At 51.5% G+C, this 12,821-nt stretch overlaps 1 protein-coding gene across 4 annotated transcripts; it reads left to right on the forward strand.

Moving 5' to 3' along the window:
• The first annotated feature begins 370 nt into the window (after positions 1 to 370).
• On the forward strand, positions 371 to 12,448 carry Plppr2 (phospholipid phosphatase related 2). Of its 4 annotated transcripts, none has more exons than XM_041657603.1 (10): positions 371 to 527; positions 1,713 to 1,882; positions 2,590 to 2,695; positions 4,084 to 4,272; positions 4,399 to 4,534; positions 7,036 to 7,307; positions 7,976 to 8,152; positions 10,551 to 10,673; positions 10,994 to 11,045; positions 11,169 to 12,448. In XM_041657603.1, exons 3-10 carry the CDS (start codon positions 2,630 to 2,632, stop codon positions 11,510 to 11,512), a joined length of 1,359 nt encoding a protein of 452 aa, XP_041513537.1. In that variant the 5' UTR covers positions 371 to 527; positions 1,713 to 1,882; positions 2,590 to 2,629; the 3' UTR covers positions 11,513 to 12,448. The 4 variants fall into 4 exon arrangements, with proteins under 4 accessions (XP_041513537.1, XP_041513535.1, XP_041513538.1 ...); XM_041657601.1 differs by having other exon boundaries at positions 2,616 to 2,695; XM_041657604.1 differs by having other exon boundaries at positions 2,616 to 2,695; positions 10,551 to 10,657; positions 11,169 to 11,344.
• Positions 12,449 to 12,821: the final 373 nt, after the last annotated feature.

Here is a 12,821-nt window from a genome sequence, read left to right on the forward strand (position 1 = left end):
TCACAAACACGAAAATGGACCTGGTTATCCAGATAGAGTCTTCCTTTCTGGATCTCGGTGCCCAGATGGGGAGAAGCATGGTATTGAGTGTCCATCGAAGAGACAGAGTTCTTCTCGTCCCTCAGTCTACCCCACCTACCTCTTTCTCCATTCTTTTCCAATGTCGGCCATCATGTCCTGCCTGCCTCTTTGAGTTATGCAAATGAGTGATCTATAGCCCCGCCCCACAGTGTTATGCAAATGAAGGGACCAATGTCTCCGCCCTCCTGAAAATACGGCGCTGTGTCCCGCCCCCATGGGTTATGCAAATGAACATCCCGTTCCCCGCCCCATTGAATTATGCAAATAAGGCTCTTTGTGGCCCCGCCCCTGCCTCGGCCACGGAGTCTGCGCGGAGATGCAAGCCCGGTGGTCCAGACTTATCTCTGCCTGTGTCCGCCTGCCTGATCAGCGGTCTGTCTGACTGTCCTGCGACGCCGGTACCGTCTAGACTGAGCGGGGGCTCAGGCGGCGGCGGCCTAGACAGGGTGAGGGAGGAGCGTGGGCGCCTCTTCTTCCCAGCCCGGGGGCTGCCCAGGCCGGACACGGAGGTCCAGACCGGGGACGTGGGTCTCTCAGATACGTTCCCTGCGGGTCCATTTTGGGGGAAGGGTAGCTAGAGAGTGGGGAGGCGGTGATCTCGGGCTTTGGATGGGGTTGGGGGAGGGGAACCTGGAAAGGGGAACCTCAGAGACCTCAGGAGTCAGGTCACAGTGCTGCGAGGGTGGCTGTGGGTGAATAATGGTGTTGCTGCCCCTTGTTGGTGTGTGGTTGGTTGTGTAACTGGTTGTGTGGTTCTCTGGCAGTGATGGATTCGGGTGTGTCCGCTGATGTGTGTGTGTGTGTGTGTGTGTGAGAGAGAGAGAGAGAGAGAGAGAGAACGAGCCACGGAACGCACTGGCTTCTTTAGGATGTCTGTATGACTGCTTGCACTGTGTGTGTGTCTAGGTGTCTAGTTGTGTGATCTGGCTGTCATTTTGTGGTTACTGTTGTGTTCTTTCTAATGCTGTGCGTGCCTGTTTTGCAATCTGGCAGGTGTCTGATCTTTCATGCCCTTTGTATGTGTGTGGCACATACACCCCTGCCTGACCATGTGGCTGAGACTGTGGATGGCACACTGTCTCTCTATGACTGGAGGGGGTGTTTGTGTGCGTGACTGTCATTGAGTGCCTTGTAACTGGGGGTGTGACTCTGTGACCCATTCTGTGACTCTCTCATTGTGTGGAGTGACTCCGCTCTGACTCTGAAGTGTGTTGGCAACCTTGAGTCTATGGTGGTGTCTGTGTCAGGGTAAGGGCTTGTAGGGGGCTGGGATGTCTCTCTGACTGTGTGCTTGAGGGGGTATGTTCTATCCGTGTGGGTGTCTATGACAGGCCATATGCAAAATTTCCTGTGTGTGTGTGTGTGTGTGTGTGTGTGTGTGTGTGTTTAGGAGTACTGGGGACTTGTGTGAATGAGCAAACCTGGTTTGCTCAGCATGAGACAGGCACCCCACACAGTGTGCTTGGGTCTTGCTGTGGATTAGAGGAATGTCATCTTCTGAGGTGTCCCTGTCTCTAGAGTCTGGGATGGAAGCCCTGACTGGGCTGTATCTTGTGGGAGTACCCATGAGAGTCACTGTACGTCTGGAACCTGTGGTGACCCTGTCTCCAATATGTCACTCTGTGGAGTAGGCCTCAATGGAGCCCTGGACACACAGAGCCTACCCTCACCTTCCTGGGCCTCAGTTTCCACATCCGTGCAATGGAGATGAGTGTCCTTGCCCTGCTGGCCTCCAGGAGTGGCTGTGAGCTGGCGGTGGTCGAGGTGGAGGCCTGTGGGAAGCCCTAGGGTACCTTCACAGGTGAGAGCAGGTGTCACTGTGGGTAGAAGCTGGCTTGACTGTATCGGCTACCGAACCCTTGGGGACTGAAGTCAGATGAAGGGGGTTGGCGAGAGGAGACTGGGGGAGGCAGCTGGACTGACAGGATGAGGGGGGAGGGAAAGGCAGCTGGGAGAGAGGGAGGGTCTGGCTATCAGCCTGCACCACAGCTCATGGGGGTGGGAGTGGGGTAGGGGACTCCATATGGAGGCTATGGTGGAAGGGCCTAGGAGAAAGGGCCTGGTGGGAGAGGGCAGGAAGCATTGGATCTCCTGGAAAAAGAAGATGAAATTCCCTAAAATATGATTAAGGTTGGTACCAAAGAGAAGGGCACCCTTCTTTAAAGCTGGAGGTGTCTCCTCTAAAGATTGACTAAGGGTCCCCCTAAAAGGCATGGGGTCTGATTAGAATTTTATAGAAAGGAGAGAGAAGAGACCACTGTAGAATCTTTTGGATAAACTCCTGTAGGTTGCCCTCTGACCTCCACATAAAGGTTGGGGCCCCCATGTACACATGCAAATAATACATGTAACTTAAAAAAAAAAAGTCTTAGGTCTCTGGTAGACCAGAGCTTGCTGTTAGGAGGAGCAGGGATGTCCAGTGGGCAGAGGCCGGCCCAGCAGGGTGGAAAACGGGTTAAAGAGCAGACTCCGAACTCCATGAAGCCTTATGTACTCCTGTGCCCCTAGAGTTCCCACTCCCTCCTCCTCCACAGGCCCAGCCTTCACCATGGCTGGAGGGAGACCTCACCTGAAGCGGAGTTTCTCCATCATCCCCTGCTTTGTCTTCGTGGAGGTGAGGACCTCAGAGCCACTCTGAGAGGATGCCTGATCTGTGTTTTATCCCTTTATCCCTGCCCAGCCTGTCTCCCTGCTCCTGGCCCAGCCCTTAACCATGCTCATTTTCCCAAACTCCCTGACTCCAGCCCAGTTCTCTCTCTCTCTCTCTCTCTCTCTCTCTCTCCCTCCCTCCCTCCCTCCCTTCCTCCCTCTCCCTCTCTCCCTCCCCCCCTCCTCTCATACCCCACTACCCCAGAGCTTTAGCTGCTGCCCCCTTTCTCTTGAGATGTGGTGACAGGGTTGGGCTCAGAAGCGTTTCTGGATTCCAGCCCCATTCAGCCCTAATCCATTCACACTTTGGGACTTTGCCTGCCTGAGCCCCAGTTACTTCATCTAAAATGAGCATAATCAGCAGGGCATAGTGGCACATTCTGTGACACACACCTCAGCTTTTAGGAGGCTGAAGGAGAAGCATTCAGGAAAGTCAGGGCCAGCCTAGTCTACATAAGACTGTCTCAAGAAATGATTAAGACAGACAGAGAAAAGAAATCACAAGGCACAGCCACTGTGATGCATACTTATAATCCTAACATCAGGAGGCAGAGGCAGGAGAACGCCTACATATTCAAGTCCATTCCATAGACACAGTAACTTCCAGGCCAGCTAGGACTGTGGAGTGAGATCCTGTCTCGAAGCAAACCAACCAGAAGGTGGTGGCTGCACCTTTAATTCCAGCACTCAAGAGGCAGAGGCAGGACTGAGTTTGAGTCCAGTCTGGTCTACAGAGTGAGTCCCAGGACATCCAGAGCTACATACATAGGAAAACCCTGTCTCAAAACAAAAATAACAAAAAAGTTTATGATTTCTATTCCAGCCTCAGATACATAAGGAGAGCATCTAAAAAATAGTAAGTATATAGATAAATAAAAGATGGATGGAGGCTGTGGCTCAATTTGTAGAAACTTGCCTAGCTGGCACAAAGCCCTGGGCTCCATCCCTGGCACCGAATAGACAAGGTGTACTGACCTCCACCTACAACCCCAGTACCAGGCAGGAGTTATCCTCAATTCCATAGTGAGTTGTCAGTCATCCTGGGTTGCTTGAGGCCTTGCCTTGGAAAAAAAAAAAAAGCAAGGCAAAACAGAACAAAACCAAAATGCATCAGAAAAAGAGAAAACAGAATGATAGCTCCAGTTGTTGGGAAGTAAGAATGTCTCCCTTCTGTCCTCTCCTCGTGTCTCCATTTCCCTCCCTCCCTCCCTCCTTCCCTCCCCTCCCTCCCTCCCTCCTTCCCTCCCCTCCCTCCCTCCCTCCCTCCTTCCCTCCTTCTATCTCTCCATGGCCTCTTGGCCTCTGACCTCCTCCTGTTTCTCTTTGCCTCTCTCTGGCCCTGACCGGCTGCAGTCTGTGTTGCTGGGCATTGTGGTCCTGCTTGCGTACCGCCTGGAATTCACGGACACCTTCCCTGTGCACACCCAGGGCTTCTTCTGCTATGACAGCGCTTATGCCAAGCCGTACCCCGGGCCTGAGGCTGCCAGCCGAGCGCCTCCTGCCCTCATCTATGCTCTGATCACTGCTGGGCCCACTTTCACGGTGAGATAGTGTGGGCCACCCAGGTTGGATGCCAGGGAAACTCCCAGAAGGCAGGAAGGCCAGGTTGGGGCTGGGGGAGCCCTGGCCTTTGAGGCCAGGAAGACCCCGTTTTGGTCTTGTCCACAGATCCTGCTGGGGGAGTTGGCACGTGCCTTCTTTCCTGCTCCCCCCTCCACCAGTCCTGTCAGTGGGGAGAGCACCATCGTGTCCGGGGCCTGCTGCCGCTTCAGTCCCCCACTTCGGAGGCTGGTCCGTTTCCTGGGTGAGAGATGCAGCCTGGGGTTAGTCCAATGGTCTTGGGGAGGGTGGTGAGTTCAGGGTCAAAGGAACAATTCCATCTTATGGCTCAGTGGGTATAGGCACTTGCTACCAAGCTTGACATGAGTGTGATTATCCATATGGTCAAAGGAGAGAATTGATTCCTGAGTTGTCCTCTTAGTACACTCAAGATGTGGCAAGCACATGCATACATATGTATGGACACACATATATAATACAGGCATACACACACATAGAGGTGCATTCACATACACACACATAGAAACATGCATGTATCCACATACAGATACAGGCATACATACAAAGACATACATTACCTATAGACACCGGCCTGCATACATACTTAGACACATTCATGCAAGCGCATAAATATGGGTACATTCATGCACACACAGAGACAGACATGCACACACACGAATAAAAGAAAATTATATAAATATGAGACAGGGTTTCTCTGTGTAGCCCTGGCTGTTCTGGAACTCACTTTCTAGACCAGGCTGGCCTTGAACTCACAGAGATCCACCTGCCTCTACTTTCCAAGTGCTGGCATTAAAGGTGTTTGCCACCACTGCCTAGCTTTTTTTTTAATATAATTTATTATTTTTATTTTATGTACATTGCTGTTTTGCCTGCATGTATGTCTGTATGATAGTGTCTGGAATTATAGACAGTTGTGAGCTGCCATGTGGGGGCCGGGAATTGAACCCGGTCCTCTGGAAGAGTAACCAATGCTCTTAACTGCTGAGCCATCTCTCCAGCCCAAGAAAGTCTTTTTTAAGATCCGGGGTGGCACACATTGCTTGTCCCAGAGACAGTAAGATTGGAGGTGGAGACTGGTGGGTCCCTGGAAGCTTTGGGCCACCCGGTGTGCCTTTTGGCAAAGTTTTAAGCCTGTGAGAAACTCTGTCTCCAAAAGTGAAGGTGTCAGAAGACTGACATCTGAAGTTGTCACATGAAGGATGCAAGCCCGTGTGCTGGTCACATCTAAAATCCTAGGACTCGGGAGGCTGTGTTAGGAAGATCGCAAGTCTGAAAGCTAGCCTGGGCTACAGAGTGAGTCAATATCTTTAAAAAAAAAAAAAGCTGTGTGGGTTGGCACATTCCTATAATCTGAACTCTCAAAAGTTCTGGTCAGGGAGGGGCTAGGGAGATGTCTTAGTGGTTGAGAACGCTCGCTGCTCTTGCAGGGGACCACGGTTCTGGTCCCTGCACCCACAGCAGGCAATCCATAGCTGCCTGTGATTCTAGCTCCAGGGGATCTGACACCCTCTGGCTCCATTGGTCCTGTATCCATGAAGGCATGCATACATACACATAAATAAAAATAATAAGCAAGTCTTTTTTTTTTTAAGTTCCAAGCCAGCCTAGTCTATATAGCAAACTTAAGGCCAGTCAGGGTTACATAGCTAGACTCTACCTGAGGTGGGGGAGGCATGCTGGGTCAGAGGGGTCATGAGTAAAGGTACTATGTCTGCTACCAAGTCTAACGACTTGCGTTCAATCCCTAGGACATATGTGCTAGAAGGACAGACAGATAAGTCTGTCACAAGCTGTCCTCTGATCTCCACGCACATAAGCACACAGAAACAAAGAAATGTAACTTTAAAATTTTTTTTAATTTACGTGTTTGTGAGGGTGTCAGACCCCTGGAACTGGAGTTGCAGGCAGTTGTGAGCAGTGGGTGCTGGGAATTGAATCTGGGTCCTCTGGAAGAGCAGCCCCTGCTCTTAACTGCTGAGCCATCTCTCCAACCCAAAATAAATGTAATTCTTAATAAATATAAGAGGAAGAGAAGAGCACAGAGAGGAGGAATCCCAGAAATTTCCATAGGATCTTCCTTGGAGTTCCCAAACTCCTGATTCAGTGGTGTTGAGCGGTGCCTGGGTAGCGGGGATGAAGTCAAGGGGCTTGTCCTGCCACAGTTGTTTTCTTAGAGACAGACAGTGGATCTATATCTATATCTACTATAGGGAGGGGCCCAAAGATAAGGGGACTGCAGCCCAGTTATCATCAGATCTCAGATTGACTTTAGTGGCCATCCTAAGAATAGCAAGACAATGGAGACCAGCAATTGCTAGTGTGCAAAGGTGCTGCTGCCAAGCCTGCTACCTGAATTCCAAAATCTATGTGGCAGAAGAAAAGAACTAAATGCCTCAGGCTATCCTCCGACTTCCACACAAAGCATAGCAGTGTCTACACAATAAATAAAACCCAAATAAGTAAATGTAAAAAACTGGATTTTTTTCTTTACATGTAAATGTAAAAAGACTTTCTCTGTGTAGTTCTGACTATCCTGGAACTCACTTTGTAAACCAGTTCTGCCTCAAACTCAAAAGATCCTCTTGCCTCTGCCTACTGAGCTCTGGGACTAAAGGTGTGTGCCACCAGCATAAAAAATAATTTTAGACATAAACAAGGGGACTTAATGGAACTGTATGGCGCGCCCAGTTGAAGGGATATGACCTCTTCTCTCCCCATCACCAGGAGTGTACTCTTTTGGCCTCTTCACCACGACCATCTTTGCAAATGCGGGACAGGTGGTGACCGGTAACCCCACGCCTCACTTCCTGTCTGTGTGTCGCCCCAACTACACGGCCTTGGGCTGCCCACCACCGTCTCCTGACCGGCCAGGGCCTGACCGCTTCGTCACGGACCAGAGCGCCTGTGCAGGCAGCCCCAGCCTGGTGGCCGCTGCACGCCGCGCCTTCCCCTGCAAGGACGCGGCCCTGTGCGCCTACGCGGTCACCTACACTGCGGTGAGCCCCTGGCGGGAGAAACCAAGGGTCTAGAGTTGGTGGGTGGGGGTACTTGACAGAGGGGGAAGAGCTTTGGGAATGAGGCCACGTCCACTGATTTGGATCCTTCATGAGGCCACACACCCTCGTGGTGCATCCCAACCTTAGAACCCTGACTGCTCCCCAGTTGTCCTGGACGTTGCCTTTTGGGACTCAGCCCCTTGGAGTTGCTAAGAGACGCAGGCCCTGGATAATGGCTAGGAAACTAAGTTTGTGGGCTTTGGCTCCGCCTTCTGGAGCCCTCGTCCCTCCCCTTTTTACTTTGGTCACGCCCCTAACTCTCTAATTCTGTCCGTAGCCTTTCTCTAGTCCTTTGTTCTATTGCTTTGATTTCTTTCCTATTTCTGGCCTCTGAAATGGCTGATATATCCCATCCTGACCACTTCTGTGTTACACGAGGCTCCGAGGCTACCTCTGGAGCTCCCGGATCTGCCCCTTAGATCATGATTCTGCTCCTTGGTTCTGTGCGCATAGAACATAGACTCTTACCTGTAATTTTTGGTGCTCTGACCACACTACCTGCATGAATCCCTCCCCTGCCATCCCAGTTCCTCAAGCCATTCTTCCAGCCTCCATTGCTCTGACCCGAAAAGCGTGGGTTCATCCTCTAATCATTTTGGGTCCCACAGATGTACGTGACCCTAGTGTTCCGCGTGAAGGGCTCCCGCCTGGTGAAACCTTCCCTCTGCCTGGCCCTGCTGTGCCCCGCCTTCCTCGTGGGCGTGGTCCGCGTGGCAGAGTATCGCAACCACTGGTCGGACGTGCTGGCAGGCTTTCTGACTGGGGCGGCCATCGCCACCTTTCTGGTGAGTTTCGCCCCCACCAGTCTCTGTGCTCATCAGGCCCCGCACCCAAGAGGCCGAATTGCTCAGTGATGCTGAAGGGTATACAGAGTCTGCGTGCCTGGGGAGGGCAGCTGTCCTTTACTTTCACCCTGACTGCTTGCTTGTTCTCATCTGTGGAATGGGCCGACCGGGTCATGCCATGGTGAGCAAAATTTAAAGCAATGCCACCACACTCTGCAACTGAAATAAATACTATTTTACAGGGGAACATGGCACCATTGGTAAGGCGCTTGCTTTGCCAAGCATGAGGGTTTGAGTTCAGGTCTCTGGCACCTATGTAAAAGCCAGAAGTGGTGTGCTTGACATCTCAGCACCAGGGAGACAGACTCCCAGGGTTCACTGATCAGCCAGTCTAGCCTAATCTGGGGGCTACAGGCCATGGGAGGCTCAGTCTCAAAAAGCAAGGTGGACCGGAGTGACATCAGAGATTGACCCTGCCTTTCACACACACCAACCTGTGACCTCCACAGCAGAACACACTCTCATGTGCAAACAAGTAAACACGCACCCACCCACCCTCCAACATGCACCTGAGTATACACAAACATGCACACCACCCATGCATTTAAAATGCACATATATTTTAAAGATTTGTGTAGTTTTTAACTTTGTGTGTTTTGCTTGCATTAAATGTATGTGTGTGTGCGTGTGTGTGTGTGTGTGTGTGTACCACTGCTCTTAAACACTGAGCCACTTTCCCAGACCCTTAAATATATTTTTAAAGAATATTTTGGCTGAGCAGTGGTGGTGCACACCTTTAATTTCAGCACTTGGAAGGCAGAGGCAGGTGGATCTCAGTGAGTTTGAGGTCAGCCTGGTTGACAAAGTTGAGTTCCAGGACAGCCAGGGCTGTTACACAGAGAAACCCTGTCTCAAAAAAACCAACCAACCAAACAACAACAAAAAAGAGAGACTATTTTGACCAGGCATGGTGGCACATTCCTCTAATCCCAGCACTTTGGTAGCAAAAACAGGCAGATTTCTTGAGTTTGAGGGCAGCTTGGATTTACATAGTAAGTTCCAGGCCCAGCCAGGGCTATATAGTGAATTAACGAAATACCTATTTTTCTTTTTTATTTTTTTTGGCACGGGGTCTCACTGTGCAACCCTGACTTGCTTGGAATGCACAGTGTAGACCATCTGGCCTTGAACTCATAGAGATGTGACTACTTCGGCCTTTCTAAGGTTGTGTGCCACCACTCCTGGCAAGCCTTTTTTTTGAGACAGGCTCTCACATAGCTCAGGCTATCCTTGAACTGGCTGTCTAGCCAAACATAACCTTGTACTTGTGATCCACCTGCCTTGTCTTCCTAGTGCTGGGATTCCAGACATGCCCCACCAATGCCTTGATTTTGTGGGGATGAAATGCAGGGCTTCCTGCATGCTAGGCGAGCATTCTATGGAGTGAGCCATAACTCAACTCTTCCTGGAACATTTGGGGAAAGGCTAGGGAGGAAGCTCATCAGGTGAAGACAACTGCATAATTGCCTAAGAGTAAATTCCATCCCAGGTCTAAGGAACTAACTTCCAAAAGTTTTCCCCTGACCTTCACAAATGCTGTGGGTGATCCCCACAAAGTGAGTAGTTAAAATAAAAAGTAATACTACTTTCTGAAACATTGAAATATCTATATTCAGGGCTGCAGAGATGGCTCAGCATGTAGGAGCACTGACCCTCCCAGCACCCACATAGTGGCTCACAACCACCTGTAGCCCCAGTTCCATGGGGTCCAATGCCCTCTTCTGACTTCCATGGACACCAAGTATGCAAGTGCACAGACACACATAAAAAACACTCATAGACAGAAAATAAAATAAATCTCAAAAACTTTGAGAACCAATATTCATGCCAAATAACTACAATATACCAAATATCAAGCCTATAAATGTGGCCAGGGCAGGCATGATGGTGCATGCCTGGTGCCAGCACTTCGGAGGAGATGCAGGTGAATCTCTGTCAAGTTCAAGGTCAGCCAGGTTTACACAGAGGATTCAAGGACAGCCATAGTGAGACCCTTAAAATAAATAAATAAATAGTAAAATTGTAAAGAAAGGCAGCTATATGCCCTTGGAAATCCTAACCTTAGTTTCTATTTGAATTTTTTTTTATTTATTTATTTATTATGTATCCAATATTCTGTCTGTGTGTATGCCTGCAGGCCAGGAGAGGGCACCAGACCTCATTACGGATGGTTGTGAACCACCATGTGGTTGCTGGGAATTGAACTCAGGACCTTTGGAAGAGCAGGCAATGCTCTTAACCTCTGAGCCATCTCTCCAGCCCCTGAAAAATTTTTATAATTCTTGTGTTGTTGGTCTCGGGCCTCAACACGCAACACGCTTCTATCTCTCTGGCCTAGGTCACCTGTGTTGTGCACAATTTCCAGAGCCGACCCCCCATTGGTCGAAGGCTCTCTCCCTGGGAGGACCTGAGCCAGGCCCCAACTATGGACAGCCCCCTCGAAAAGTTAAGTGTGGCCCAGGTAAGGGGGCCCGGGAGTTGCTCCGGGCTGGAGAGGGTGGTGGGTGGAGGAGACACAGGGAAGTAGGAAATCGGGCAATAAGGATCCTCGTCTTGGGGTAGAAGGAGAGGGAGTCATCCAGCTCAGGGGATGAAGTCCTAGGAGGAAAGCAGCCTTCAGGAGGGAAAGGCTACAATACCCTCTCCCTCCCAAATTGCATCGTTAATCCGGAGATCTCTGGTGCGGATTCCATGGGGGCGTCTGGCTGATGAGCCTTTTTTGATTGTGAGTTGAGGGGTCCTGGGGTCCTCTAGCCCCTTCCCTCTTCTTTTTTGTCTCAGGAACCCGAGACCTGCAGGCCGCATTCGACACCGGCACGGCTCACCCCATCCAGTAAGTGTTGAGGAAGCATGGGCCATGAACAGGGGGCTCTTCCAGGTGGGCAGAGGTCTCACCGGGGCTTCTGTGCCACTCTTCCAGTTTGCTAACCTCTTCATCTCCGAATGTCACCTCTAGAGCCGCAGAACTGTGCCCGCCGTGGCCACCTGATTCCCAGCTGTGTGTCCTCCAGGGCCCCAGCCATGTGCTCCTCACCCCGTGTACCCCGCCCTCGACTGAGGTCTGAGCCAACACCCCTGCCGCTGCCGATGCCCCTGCCCGCACCGACTCCCAGCCAGGGTCCCTCGCCTTCGTCCCCTGGACCCGGGGGCCCAGGCGGGGGAGGTGGACGCGGCAGGAAGCTGCTGCTGCCCACGCCCCTGCTACGGGACCTGTACACCCTCAGTGGGCTCCATCCTTCCCCCTTCCACCGCGACAACTTCAGCCCTTATCTGTTTGCCAGCCGCGACCACCTGCTGTGAGACCCACCACCTAAAATATGCCCAGTGTCCCTCACCCCGTTTCTTACCTGCCACGCGTACGTGTGCCACGTGAGTGCTAAAGGACCCTGACCCCCAAACCAGCCTGGCTCGGCGTCAGAAGATGGCTGACGAAGGACACTTGGTGTGGGGGTGGGAGTCTCTTGACTGCTCTTTGGCCTTCTGGGACATCCGGGTAAGCAAAAAAAAAAAAAAAAAAAAAAAGACCAGGTGGGTTCATGTCCCTAGGACTGCCCTTTTAACGGCTGACGCTTGACCTAACCGGCCATTGCCTGGGCTCCTACTTCTCAGAATTCAACCTAAAAGTTTACTCCAACCAATGGGAACCTCTCACTTCTTAGCTTTCTCAAGCAAGAGGGCAACTCCCGCCAACGTTCAGTGTCTAAACAGCCAATAGGAACCCTTGGCTTTCAGAATTGCCAAGAGTGGGTGGGAATGATTCCAATCAATGGGGGACCGCCCGAGTCAAAGCCAAGTCAAAGCCAAGGAGGGCTGTGCAGGCTCTCCCAGCTGGAGGGTGAGGGGCAGGCTCCCCCATGGCAGGATCCTGCGGCACCCCTACCCTTCTAGCTTCTCTCCAGGTGCACCCTCACACCCAACTCTACTTAAGTAGGGCTTGCCCCAGTTCACAGATTTTGGAGTTTCGGGTGCTGTCTCCCCTTGGCTGTGCCCAGGGCACCCCCAAACCTTCTATTATTTATTAGGGCTGTGGAAAAATACTTTATTTTCTTGGGACCCACCCTTCTTCATAGGTACCCCCTATGCCTCAGCCTCATGCAGATGTTCCATCTTGTGGGGCATGGGTGAAACAGGAGGGGGTTCTTCTACCCTGAATAGCCAAAGGCAGTGGGCAGATGAGACACTGTCCCCCTCCCTGCCTCCTTCCTCATCTTTAATAAAGACCTGTTTGTAACAGAAGTTTGGCTCAGTGCCCGCCTCCCCCGAGTGCTGGATGATGGCTCTAGGCGGCTGTGAATAGGGGGTGGGTGAGTTGTCGCAGTGGATCTAAGGACAAATGTGGAGAGGCAGTGTGGTCGTGGGGCCAGGGACATGGTTCAGAATCCTGGATCAGGGCTAGAGATGTGGGGTGGCTGAAAGAGGCCTTGCCTAGCCAACCATCCTCAGCCTCTCTACACTGGGTGTGGTGGCCTGTGCCTGTAGTCAAACACGGGGGAGGTGGAGGCAGGGGGATCTGGAATTCAAGATCATTTTTGGCTACAACACAATTTGGAGATCAGTTTGGGTTACCTGGGACCCTGTCACACACAGCCCCCAAAGTCTCAAATATGGA

The sequence above is a fragment of the Microtus oregoni genome, unplaced genomic scaffold, assembly GCF_018167655.1.
Source record: "Microtus oregoni isolate MIOR12 unplaced genomic scaffold, Mior012 000008F_ref0000371, whole genome shotgun sequence".
Taxonomy (NCBI): Eukaryota; Metazoa; Chordata; class Mammalia; order Rodentia; family Cricetidae; genus Microtus; species Microtus oregoni.